We start from the raw sequence: 12,766 nt of genomic DNA, 5'->3' as shown, positions 1-12,766 counted from the left end.
CTTCCCAAAGAATAAAAAAGAAACATTCCCCCAATTTATTTTATTTAATACTAAAACTTGCAAGGATGCTATAGAAACAAGATATTAAAAAACCAAATTTAACAGTTTATAAAAGGTAGTCCATTTTACTATGAATATTTTAAGCTCTTACTCCCCCCCACAGCCATTTTTCCATCTCAGCCCACTATTTGCTTCAAAGCACTTATTTTGATATGTAATTACATTATTTATCTGTTCACTGCATTTCATGTGTCTTCCCCATAAAATCTTCTCAGAACGATGTTTTAATGAAGAGAATAGCTTAAATGTTGTTTTGCGTAGATATGGGTAACTTTAGTAAAATGCTTTTCTGGTTTTCTTTTCAAAATTTAGAAGAAACATGGCGGCTGTCCTTCTCTAATATTGAAAAGGATATTTTGAATAATCATGGAAAGTCTAAAACATGCTGTGAAAATAATGGAGTGAAATGTTGCAGGTAATTTTCATATTTTGTTAAATGGCGGATTGTCTGTGGAATGCTTAATTCTTTTTTGACCAGTTAGGTCAAACCTTATGATGATCAGTGCTGGGTTGGGTCCTGGGGGCAGGGCAGGATTGGGTTGGTCTGGGTATTATCCAGAGGGTGAATATCTTAGTTACCTAGTGCTGCTAGAAATACTACAAGTGGATGCCTTTAACAAAGACAGTTTTATTCTCTCACAGTTTAGGAGGTGATAAGTCCAAATTCAGGGTGTCAGCTCTAGGGGAAAGCTTTCTATCCGTTGGTCCTGGGGGAAGATTGTTGTCGTCAATCTTCCCCTGGTCTAGGAGCTTCTCAGCTCAGGAACCCTGGATCCAAAGGAAGATCTGTACTCCTGGAGCTGCTTTCTTGGTTGTATAAGGTCCCTCTGTCTTTCTGCTCTCTTCTCTGTTTTCTCTCTCAGAAGAGATTGATTTAAGACACAACCTAATCTTGTAGATTCAGTCCTGCCTCATTAATATAACTGGTGCTAATTCCATCTCATAAACATCATAGAGGTAAAATTTACAACACATAGGAAAATCACATCAGGTGACAAAATGGTGGACAGTCAGACAATACTGTGAATCATGGCCTAACCAAGTTGACACATATTTTGGGGAGACACAATTCAATCCGTGACAGTATAGCATTAAACTTAAAGAAGTCATATTCAAGGACTAAGGAAAAGGTGTTGTTAGAAGGTAAGGCTAGGTTGTAGTGGGAATATAAGGTAGGATAGAGAGGCTGTGAACACTAGCCATGACAATGTGACATGTCAGTAGTCTGGTTGCTTAAAGATAATGCATATTAATGTCATGGAATGGGTGGAACCCAAAGGGTCACTCTTATTGGATCCTTTCTTAGGGATGGTTTGGCTGTATTGAAGGCCAGGGACTGACTGACTGGCCAAACTTGAAACAACAGTAAGAGATGGGTAATTGTTTTTCTTGGTAGCATACACATCATAAACAACTGAGATTAAAAAGCAGTTGTTCATTTGAGTTTCTAACATCAGCCAGTATGAAGGTCACAAAAGTTAAAATGTTAAAATAAGAATGCCTAACACATAGGCACAGGAAGTTCATTAAGGTTTATGTGCAGGTGTTGAAGCAAATTGTATTCCTAATGAGTCTAAATAATTTTTTATAAACCTCAGATTTTGTCAACTGGATGGATAATGTAAGTATTTGCAGCCCGATAAAGCAAAATCATTTTATAAAAATTAAGATTTTTCTAGCTAATGAATAGCTGGATAAATAATATAAATGCCAGTTTTATGCAGTTGAATTAATTCTGATAGAAGCTGGAATGGAATGAGGGAAGAAGAGATGTTTTTTGTTTTTGAAACTTCAAAGTATGTATTTTAAAAAATAACCAGGTTTTAGGTTCACTTTATATTTGTTATTTATATACCTATACTGTTTTGTACTGTTTTTAATGTTTTTTTCTGTAAGATGCCTAAAATCCTTTGTGACATGAGATGAGTTTTAAATATATAAAAATAAATGTTCTTTTTTGATCAACAGGAAATCTTGTTTAAAACTAATGAAGTATCTTTTAGAGCAGCTGAAAAAAAAGTTTGAAAACCGAAAAGAACTGAACAAATTCTGTTCTTACCATGTGAAAACTGCCTTCTTTCATGTATGTGCCCTGGTCCCAAATGACAGTCAGTGGCATCCTGAAAACCTGGTCGAGTGCTTTGATAACTGTGTCACATACTTTCTTCAGTGCCTCAGGACAGAGCAACTGAGGCATTATTTTATTCCTGGATTCAATCTATTCTCTCCAGATGAAGTTAACAAAATAAGTAAAGAATTTCTTTCAAGGCAAATTGAATATGAAAGAAACAATGGATTTCCAGTTTTTGGTGAATTTTGAAATTATATTTTTAAAAAAAGGACCCAGATTAAAGTGACTATAATAATTAGAATGTTTTCAGTTTATCACAGTAATGATGGACTAAGATGAATGTAAATAATTGTTCAATTCTCAGTTTGTCTTCATAAAGTACAAAAGGATTGATTATCCCGGGAAAGAGATTAGTTAAGGATTAAGAAGCAAAAACTCTTTCATGCTTCACACCATACACAAAAACAAATTCAAAATAGATTAAGGACCTAAATGTGCAAATTAAAATCATAAAATTCTTAGAAGAACAAGTGGTACGTCATAAAAATTAAAAACTTTTCTCCATCAAAAGACTTAACCGAAAAAGTGAAAAAACAAGCTGCCAGCTGGGAGAATATCTTCGGAAACCATATATCTAACAAGAATCTAATAACCAAAATGTAAATAAAACTTCGACAACTTAACACAAAGAGACAGCCTAATCATCAAATGGGCAAAGGACTTGAATAGACAATTCACCAAAGGGGACATTCAAATGGCCAGCAAACACATGAAAAGATATTCAGCATCATTAGCCATCAGAGAGATGCAAATCAAAACCACAGTGAGATACCATTTTACTCCTACTAGGGTGGTTAAGATAAACAACAACAACAACCAAAAAAACAGAAAATAAGAAGTTTTGGCTAGGGTTGGGGGAAGTTGGAACCCTTATCCATTGCTGGTGGGAATGAAGCCATCGTGGAAAACAGTGTGGCAGTTCCTCAAAAAACTAAAAATAGAGCTACCACATTACCCAGCAACTCCACCCCTAGATGTATACCCAAAAGGCTGGAAAGTAGAGCCTCAAAAAGAGACTTTGTACACCAGGATTCATTGCAGCACTATTCTCAGTAACCAAAAGGTGGAAACAACCTAACTGCCCATCAACAAGTGACTGGATAAACAAAATGTGCTACATACATGCAATGAAATCCTACTTAGCCAGTAGGAAAAATGAAGCCTTGATACATGCTAAATATGGATGGAGCTGGAAGAGATTATACTGAGTGAAATAAGTCAATCATAAAAGGATAAATATTATGTGACGTCACACATATAAAAAGACAAAAGGCAAACGTATAGACAATGAAGTTTATTAGTGGTTACGAGGAGTGGAAGGGAAGGAGAAAGGGGAATTAATGGTGATGGAAAAATCACACTGATGTAAGGTACTGCACAGTGGATTATTGTAACTGCCGTCAATAAGTTGTACACCTGTAAAAAGTTGAATTGGCACAGGTTGTGTGATAGATGTATTTATAGTGGCAAAAAAGAGTAGCTGCTGAGGCTGCTTATGTACAACCAAACACCTCATGGGATTTGGTTCCTTATTTTGGAGATTTAGGGTCATGGTTTCCATGGTTTCATGGGACATCCTAGTTAATTGGCCTAAAAACGTGTTTAGTGCCTCTCTTCTACCTCCTAGTTTATTGCATAGTGCCTGGGGTCTTAAAAGCTTACAAGCAGTCATCCAAGACACAATTGGTGTCTATTCTCCTGGAGCAACAGGAAGAAGGAGTAGGAGGAGGATTTGGAATGTGTGGCGAATTGCGTCCATGAATAACTGCTTCCTTTGCCATGAGACCAGAAGAACTGGATAGTGCCTGGCTACCATTACTGAACATTTTGATCATAGATTCCATAGAAGAATCCTGATCAAAAGGGGGAAAATGCAGAACATAATTTCAAATTTTCATGGACTCTAAACTTTCTGGAGCCATGGAGGGTGGATGAATCCCTGAAACTATTGCCCTGAGATAATCTTTAAACGTTAAACCAAAAATATCCCCTGAAGTCATCTTAAAACAAAACAAAACAAAAAAAACAATAGGTTAGCTTAATTAGTAAAAAAGATCTGCTTGAGCATTTTGCTCTTTTAAGAACTATATGGGATCAACTTGACAACAACAACTGGAAAAATTAGATAAGAACCTTAGGGGGCAGTGAGTTTATGTTAATGAGGGAGGAACAACTCAGAAAAAAAGGGTGAGAATGTTGTACAACTCGAAGAATGTAATCAATGTCACTAAAATTGTGTATGTAGAAACTGTTGAATTGGTGTATGCTTTGATGTGTGTGTTCACAACAACAACAAAATAAGTAAAACTTAGGGGTAAAAAAAAGCAAAAACTCTCTTTGCCATTGAGTCGATTCTGACTCCTGGCAACCCCATGTGTTACAGAGTAGGCCTGTGTCATAGGATTTTCTTGGCTGTAATCTTTACTGAAGCAGTTCACCAGGCCTTTCTTCTGCAGAGACACTGAGTTCAGATTGTCAGCCTTTAGTTTAGCAGCCAATCACAAACTGATTGTCCCACGTAGGTACCTTCCAGAAGAAAAGGAATATTTAAAATAAAAAAATTGTACCATATTGGAATGAAAAAAAGAACAAAATGCTTATCCATTTAATTAAATTTATCAACCCTGAACACCAATTCTTCACCTAGCACAGGTATGTGAAATGATGCAAGGGACGATTAGAAATTATCATTCCCTCCATAAAACCTGTAGACTCTGTTGAATGTACAAATATATTTGGAAGCAATGTCCTGTCCTAGATGCTAAGATAGGTAAGAAAGAAATGAAAAAAAAAAATTCCGTGTTGTCTCTGCTCTCAGGGAACACAATTTATAGGAAGATATAGGACACTTGAGTACATGTGTCTAAATATAAAGCAGGTAACTTTTTTTAAATTTTTGGTAATACTTTTGTGTATATTTCTAAAAAGATAATATATACACATGATAAAAAACTCAAAAAGTAACAAGGGTATGGAGTGAAGTGTTGTCCTCCTGTGTGATCAAGTACCTTTCAACCTAGAGGCAACAATTGTTTATTTTTTTTCTATTTATTCTTAGCAATGTTCTGTGCATTTAAAAATATTCATGTATACATTTTTCATTTTTATAAGTGGGGGAAATTCTAGATGTTATTCTGAATGTTGTTTAAAAAAATAATTAGAAGATATTTCATGCAAAAATTGTTGAATTGACAAATGTTTTGTTATGTATATTTTTACCACAATAAAAATAATTTAAAAAGAGTAATTAGAAGATACTTAAAATACAGGAAAACATATAAAACAATAAAAAATAGTGTCACCCACTAGCCAGATTAAAATGTAAAACATTGTCAAAGCCTTCAAATTCAGGTGCATTTCTCTCCAGGGGCTTCTCCATCTAAGAGATGACCTCTGTCCTGAATTTGGTGTGTATCAGTGTGTATTTCTTAATTTTTTATTGTATATTTTCTTAGTTGTTTAGTGCTGCCATAACAGAAATACCACAAGTGGATGGCTTTAACAAAGAGAAAGTTATTCTCTCACAGTCTAGGAGGCTAGAAGTCCGAATTCAGGGCACCAGCTTCAGAGGAAAGCTTCATCTCTCTGTCGGCTCTGGGGGAAGCCCCTTGTCATCAATCTTCCCCTCGTCTAGGAGCTTCTCAGTGCAGGGACCCTGTGTCCAAAGGATGATGCACTCCCCTCCTGGTACTTCACTCTTGGTGACATGTGGTCTCCCTCCTCTCTGCTCCATTCCCTGTTTTATATCTCAAAAGAGATTGACTCAACATTCCACCTAATTCTGTAGATTGAGTCCTGCCTCATTAACATAACTACCTGTAATCCTGCCTCGTTAACATCATAGAGGGAGGATTTACAACACACAGGAAAATCACATCACGTGACAGAATGGCGGACAATCACGCAATACTGGGAATCATGGCCTAGCCAAGCTGATACACATTTTTGAGGAACACAGTTCAATCCATGACATATATGTATATACACCTGAGCAATGCATTACTTTTCAGATTTTAAAACTTTATGTAAATGACATGATGATGTGTATATTCTGATTTTTTTACTCAAATTATGTTTGATTTTGATCCATGTTGATGTGTGAAATTCTGGTTCTTTTTTTTTTTCACTGCTGGATAGAAATCCATCATACAAATATGACATAATTATCTATTCTCCAGGTAGAATAGTCTTTGTTCTAACTTTTTGCTGTTACAAAAACAAACAAAAAGCTGCTACAAGCTTTATAGCACATGTCTCCCGATGTATGTGTTAAATTTTTCTCTAAGTATGCACATTCCTAGATATTACTGTTGTTATTTTTAGTTGCCATCGAGTTGATTACATCTCATGGTAACCCCATGTGTGTAGAGTAGAACTGCTCCATAGGATTTTCAAGGCTGCCACCTTTTGGAAGCAAATTGCCAGACCTGTCTTTTGAGATCTGTGGGTGAGTTCGAACCACCAGCTTTCTGGCTAGTAGTCGAGCACTTCACCATTTGCACCACCCAGGGACTCATATTACTTGTTGTTGCTGTTGTTGTTGTCAGGTGCTGTCGAGTCAGTTCTGACTCATAGCAACCCTAAAAGACAGAGTAGGACTGCCCCATAGGGTTTCCAAGGAGTGGCTGGTGGATTCGAACTGGCGACATTTTGGTCAGCAGCCATAGCTCTTAACCACTGCACCATCAGGGCTCCATTATATTATTAGAAATTGGAAAAATGTTCTCTCCAAAATTATACTAATTTATACTTCCACCAGCAATATGAAAGAGTTCTGTTGCCCAACAAAACTTTGTTTTGTAAAAATTTTACATTTTTCTAGCATGATGGGTGAGGAATGGTTTCTCCTTCGGTTTTTTTTCTGAATACTACTTAAAATGAGTTTCTTGTCATGTGTTTATTGACCATTTGTATTTAATCTTCAGAAAATTGCCTGTTCATATCTTTTGTATATTTTCTTGTTGGTTTTTATCTTTTTCCCATTGCTTTGTAAAAGTCCTTGGTATATTTCGGATACTTTTCCTTTGTTGGTTACTGTGTAAGAAATAAGTTCTCTCACTATGTGGGTTCTCTTTATCTTTCTTGGTTGTATTTTAGTACATTTTTAAAATTTTAATGTTATTGAATTTATCAGTCCTCTCCTTTATGTTTTGTGCGTTAGGCATCTTGTTTAAAACCTGAGATGTTTGAACATACTAAAAGAAAATGTAGACATTTGGAGGACAATTTTGGGGAGAATTGATAATACCCATTGGCGTTGCCATCGAGTCAATTCTGACTCATAGTGACCCTACAGGACAGAGTAAAACTGCCCCATAGGGTTTCCATGGAGTAGCTGGTGAATTCGAACTGCTGACCTTTTGGTTGGCAGCCAAGTTCTTTAACTACTTTGCCACCAGGGCTCCAAATTAATGATAAGTACACAGAAAACTAGACAAACAGACAAAAAAAAAATCAAAGCATGATGGTTAAGGTTGTATGTCAACTTGGCTGGGCCATGATTCACAGTGCTTTGGCAGTTATGTAATGATCTAGTTTAGAATTTATGTAATGAAGTAACTGGACTAATTCAAAAGCTAAGAGGGTTTCCTAAATACAATCAAACACTTCAAGGGACAGAGTAGCAGGGACAGGGATTTGGTGACCGTGGTTTCAGGGGACATCTAGGTCAATTGACATAACAAAGTGTGTTAAGAAAACGTTCTGCATCCCACTTTGGTGAGTGGTGTCTCAGGTCTTAACAAGGCACCATCTAAGATGCATCAATTGGTCTCAACCCACCTGGAGCAGAGGAGAATGAAGAACACCAAAGGTACAAGGAAAATATGAGCCCGAGAGAAAGAAAGGGCCACATAAACCAGAGACTCCATCAGCCTGAGACTAGAAGAACTAGATGGTGCCCGGCTACCACCAATGACTCCCCTGACAAGGAACACAACAGAGAATCCTTGATGGTGCAAGAGAAAAGTGGCATGCAGACCTCAAATTCTAGTAAAAAGGTCAGTCTTAATGGTCTGAGTCAGACAGGACAGACCCCAGAGGTCACGGCCCCTGGACTCTCTGTTAGCTGAAAACTAAAACCATTCCTGAGCCAACTCTTCAGACAAAGATTAGACTGGACTATAAAACATGAAATGACACTGGTGAGGAGTGTGCTTCTTAGCTCAAGTAGACACATGAGACTATGTGAGCTGCTCCTGTCTGGAGGCAAGATGAGAAGGCAGAGGGGGACAGAAGCTGGTTGAATGGACACAGGAAATACAGGGTGGAGAGAAGGAGCACGCTGTCACATTGTAGGGAGAGCAACTAGGGTCATATAACAATCTGTATAGGTTTTTGTATGAGAAACTGACGAATTGTAAACTTTCACTTAAAGCACAATACAAAAAAAAGAAGTTATGTAATGATATGGTTATCTCACATTTTGTGATATAATGTAGCCACCTCCATGATGTGATCTGATGTTATCAGCCAATCAGTTGTAAGGGGAGTTTCCTTGGGGAGGTGTATCCTACATCCAATATATATATATAGACATTCTGGCAAGGCTTACTGACTCTTGCTTGCTTTGGGTCTTGCATCTGACTTATCATCATTTGACTTCCCGTTCTTGGGACTTGAGCCTGTAGCCTGCCATATTGTCTGCCAATCTTGATATTCGTTGGCCATCAGCTTGCCATCTTACCTGCTGATCTCGAACTCATCAGCTTCCACAGCCCATGAGCCAGTGGCCTGCTGTCTGACCTGCCAATCCTGGGTTTGTCAGCCACGGCAGTTATGAGTCAGGAAAAGCCTCCAGCCTGACACCTGACCCACAGACTTGAGATTTGCCAGCCTTTCCAACCACATGAGCCATTTCCTTGAGATAAATATTGCTCTCCATATATATGTATATACATACATATATACACACACACGTACACACACATATGTATATGTATATGTCTGTATATATATATATATATATATATATATATATATATATATATATATATATATATATATATATATATGTGTGCTTACACTTCACTGTTTTTCTTCCCTGGAGAACCCAGCCTAAGACATTTGTTACCAAGAGTGGTTCTAGAGAAACAAAATCGTAAGGATCAGTTTTCTAAATTGGTTCTCAAGTCTGACTAGTCTTAAAGGTGCTGATAACTCCACCTCCAATAGTAAAGAGGGCGCTGCTAATCCATGACATTGAGGTGGCAATATTAATACACAAAATATCACCACAAATAGATCAAGTATTGGTGAGAGGCGAGGCACCGGGTGATTGCATGTTTGATACTTTTCTAAAATTTTGTCAGAATGAGAAGTGTAAGGAAGCTGGTTGGTTGGTCCTAATTTTGCTAGGTGAAATGGTGAAAGAGATGAGCTCAGGGCTTCAGAGTCACAGCTCAAGTGCCACATACAAGACCTTAAAGTTGCCACGTGTGCCCTAGAAGAAACCCTTATTTCTTGTAGTAACAGAGCTGATGACATTGCTGAAAACCAGACCCAGGATCTTATTATAAGAGTGGCTGAATTACAACAGTAACTGAATTCCCAACCTTGAATGGTGTCTGAAGTTAAACTGAGGGCATTGATTGGGAAGAAATGGGATCTTGTTACTTGGGATGGAGACATATGGGCAGATAATCAGGAAGCTAGGAACATTGAGCCCCTAAATTCCATTGAAACCCTCCTGCCAACAGAATCAGACCTCTTACTCCCATCTGAAGAGATTACTCCATCTTTGTCTGCTAAGCCACCCTTCCCAGTAAAACCATTAGTCCCTCCACCCCCATCTGATGAGATGAACCCAGCTGTGTCTGAAGAGCCTTTGTCTGATTCATCACCTGGGGTGGTGTCTGAGTCATTGCTTGGGGCATCATCTGGGGTAGATACTTTACAAGACATTTTTGAATGTTCCCAGGACTTACCGCCACTGTCCATTTTTGCTTCTGGACCTATAACTATACTTAAGTCCCACTGATCCCTAAGAGGTGAAATATGAAGTATGACCCAGGAGGAGGTATGCTACACTCCAAAAGACCTGCTTGAATTTTCTAACATGTACAAACAGACACCTGAGGAATATGTGTGGGAATGATTGTTAAGGGTTAGGAGTAATGGTTCAAGGAACATAAGATTGGAGCAGTATGAGTTTATTGATATGGATCCACTAAGCACATATTCTTCTTTCAGTGTTTCAGATTACATGGTGGCCTACACTAAATCAGGGTGAAGTACCAGATTTGCCTTTGTATACTGTAGAAGAAAATATTCAAAGCCTTAGAGAAATCGGCATGTTAGAGTGGATTTATCAGGTTAGACCCACAAATGGAGTGCCCAGAAGACACACGTCTTACCTCAACAGTGAGGAACAAATTTGTGAAGGGAGCCCCAGCATCCTTGAAGACTGCTGTGATTGCTATTTTGTGTAAGTCAGATTTGACAGTGGGAACCGAATTAAGACACCTAACTACAGTGGGGCTGATTGGACACAGTGATGGTAGGGGCCAAGAAGCAGCACTCAATTGACAAAGACAAGGTGGGCATAGCTACCGTAATGGACAGTGGAGTCAAAGTAGTAATCAAAATAGTCTGACTAGTCTTAAAAATGCTGTCGACTCTGCCTCCAGTAGTAAAGAGGGCTCTGCTAATCCATGGCATGAAGTGGCAATATTAATACACAAAATATCACCACCAATACATCAAGTATTGGTGAGAAGTGAGGCTCTGGGTGATCACATATTTGATATTTTCCTACAAATTTGTCATAATGAGAAATATAGGAAAGCACATTGGTTGGTTCTACTTTCACTAGGGAAAGTGGTAAAAGAAAGAGATGAGCTCAGGACTTCAGAGTCACAGCTCAAGAGCCGCATAAAAGACTTTTGCCCTGAAAAAAAAACCTTATTTCTTGTAGTAACGGAGCTGATATTGCCAAAAACTAAACCCAGAGTCTTATTGTAAGAATGGCTGAATTACAATGCCAACTGAATTCCCAAACTTGAATGGTGTCTGAAATTAAAGTGAGGACACTGATTGGGAAGAAATGGGATCCTGGAACTTGAGATGGGGACATATGGGCAGATAATCAGAAAGCTGGGGACATTGAGCCTCTAAATTCCATTGAATCACTCCTACCAACAGAACCAGCCCTCTTTCTCCCACCTGAAGTGATTACTCCATCTTTGTCTATTAAGCCACTATCCCCACTAAAACCATCAGTGCCTCCACCTCCATCAGATGAGATTAACCCAGCTGTGTCTGAAGAGCTTTGGTCTAAGATATCTCCTGGGGTGGCATGTGAATCATTGCCTAGGGTGGCATCTGAGTCATTTCCTGGGGCATCACCTGAGGTAGATGCCTTACAAGACATTGGTGAATGTTCCCAGGACCCAGAATATTCCCACCACCCATTTTTGCATCTGGACATATAACTAAGGTCTCAGTGAGCCCCAAAAAGTGAAGTGCAAAGTGTGACCCAGGTGGAGGTAAGCTACATCACAAAAACTGCTTGACTTTTCTATTATGTACAAACGAACCTGGGGGAATATGTGTGGGAATGACTATTAAAGGTGTTCGATAATGGTGCAAGAAACAAAAAGATGGATCGGTCTGAGTTTGTTGATATGGGCCCACTAAGCACAGATTCTTCTTTCAGTGTTTTAGCTCCAAAGGTTAGGAAAGGATCTGATAGTTTATTTGGTTGGTTTGCTGAAGCATGGATTACGTGGTGGCCTACGTTAGATCGAGTTGAAGTGTCAGACTTGCCTTAGTATATTGTAGAAGAAGGTATACAAAAGGAAATTGGCATGTTAGAGTGGATTCATCAGATTAAACCCACAGACCCACACATGGAGTGCCCAGAGGAACAAATTTGTGAAGGGAGTCCCAGCATCCTTGAAGACTGCTGTGATTGCTATTTTATGTAAGTCAGATTTGATTGTGGGAACTGCCCCAACTGAATTAATACACATAACTGCAGTGGAGCTGATTGGACCATGTGGTGATAAGGGCCAAGTGGTGGCACTCAATCAACAAAGACAAGGTGGGCATGCTAAGCATAATGGACAGCAGGGCCAAAGCAGTAATCAGAATAGTGTGACTCCTATGGACTTACAGCATTGGCTACTTAGTCACAATGTCCCTGGGAGTAGAATAGATGGGAAATCTACTAAATATTTACTTGATCTGTATAAGTGGAAGAATTCTAGGTCAAGTGAATGGCAGTCTAACTGAAATCTCCAGAATAGAGTCACAGCCCCTCAACTGATTTCCAGGCTTGAGCCAATTTTTAAAGACCCACAATCCCCTGAATGAAGCAGAGGCCAGGTTCCCTTGAGGAAGGACCCTACTACGATGACAAAAACTTATACTGTTAATCTTTGTCCCAGCCTTCCCCAAAGGAATCTACAGCTTTTTATGAGAGTAATGTGTTCATGGGGGAAAATGAAATAATCATGTTTTTCAGGGATTACTGTATACTGGCTCTGAACTGACACTAATTCCAGGAGACCCAAAATGTCACAGTGACCCACCAGTCAGAGTGGGGGCATATGGAGGTCAGGTTGTTAATGGAGT

At 38.6% G+C, this 12,766-nt stretch overlaps 1 protein-coding gene across 2 annotated transcripts in view; it reads left to right on the top strand.

Moving 5' to 3' along the window:
• The window catches only part of CGAS (cyclic GMP-AMP synthase), a 41,261-nt gene that overhangs the window by 19,361 nt on the left and 9,134 nt on the right, over window positions 1-12,766 (top strand). Inside the window, exons 4-5 of one of the 2 annotated variants that reach the window (XM_003404110.4) lie at window positions 373-475; window positions 2,029-6,186. In XM_003404110.4, coding sequence (XP_003404158.1) covers window positions 373-475; window positions 2,029-2,380 — 455 coding nt within the window. In that variant the 3' untranslated portion in view covers window positions 2,381-6,186. Of the gene's footprint in view, window positions 1-372; window positions 476-2,028; window positions 6,187-12,766 lie in introns of those variants that run through there. The other variant, XM_064288014.1, reaches the window with a different exon arrangement.

Source organism: Loxodonta africana, chromosome 1 (assembly GCF_030014295.1).
Source record: "Loxodonta africana isolate mLoxAfr1 chromosome 1, mLoxAfr1.hap2, whole genome shotgun sequence".
NCBI classification, from domain to species: domain Eukaryota; kingdom Metazoa; phylum Chordata; class Mammalia; order Proboscidea; family Elephantidae; genus Loxodonta; species Loxodonta africana.
The sequence above is the reverse complement of the archived record's forward strand: the minus strand, read 5'-3'. Positions and strand labels throughout refer to the sequence as shown.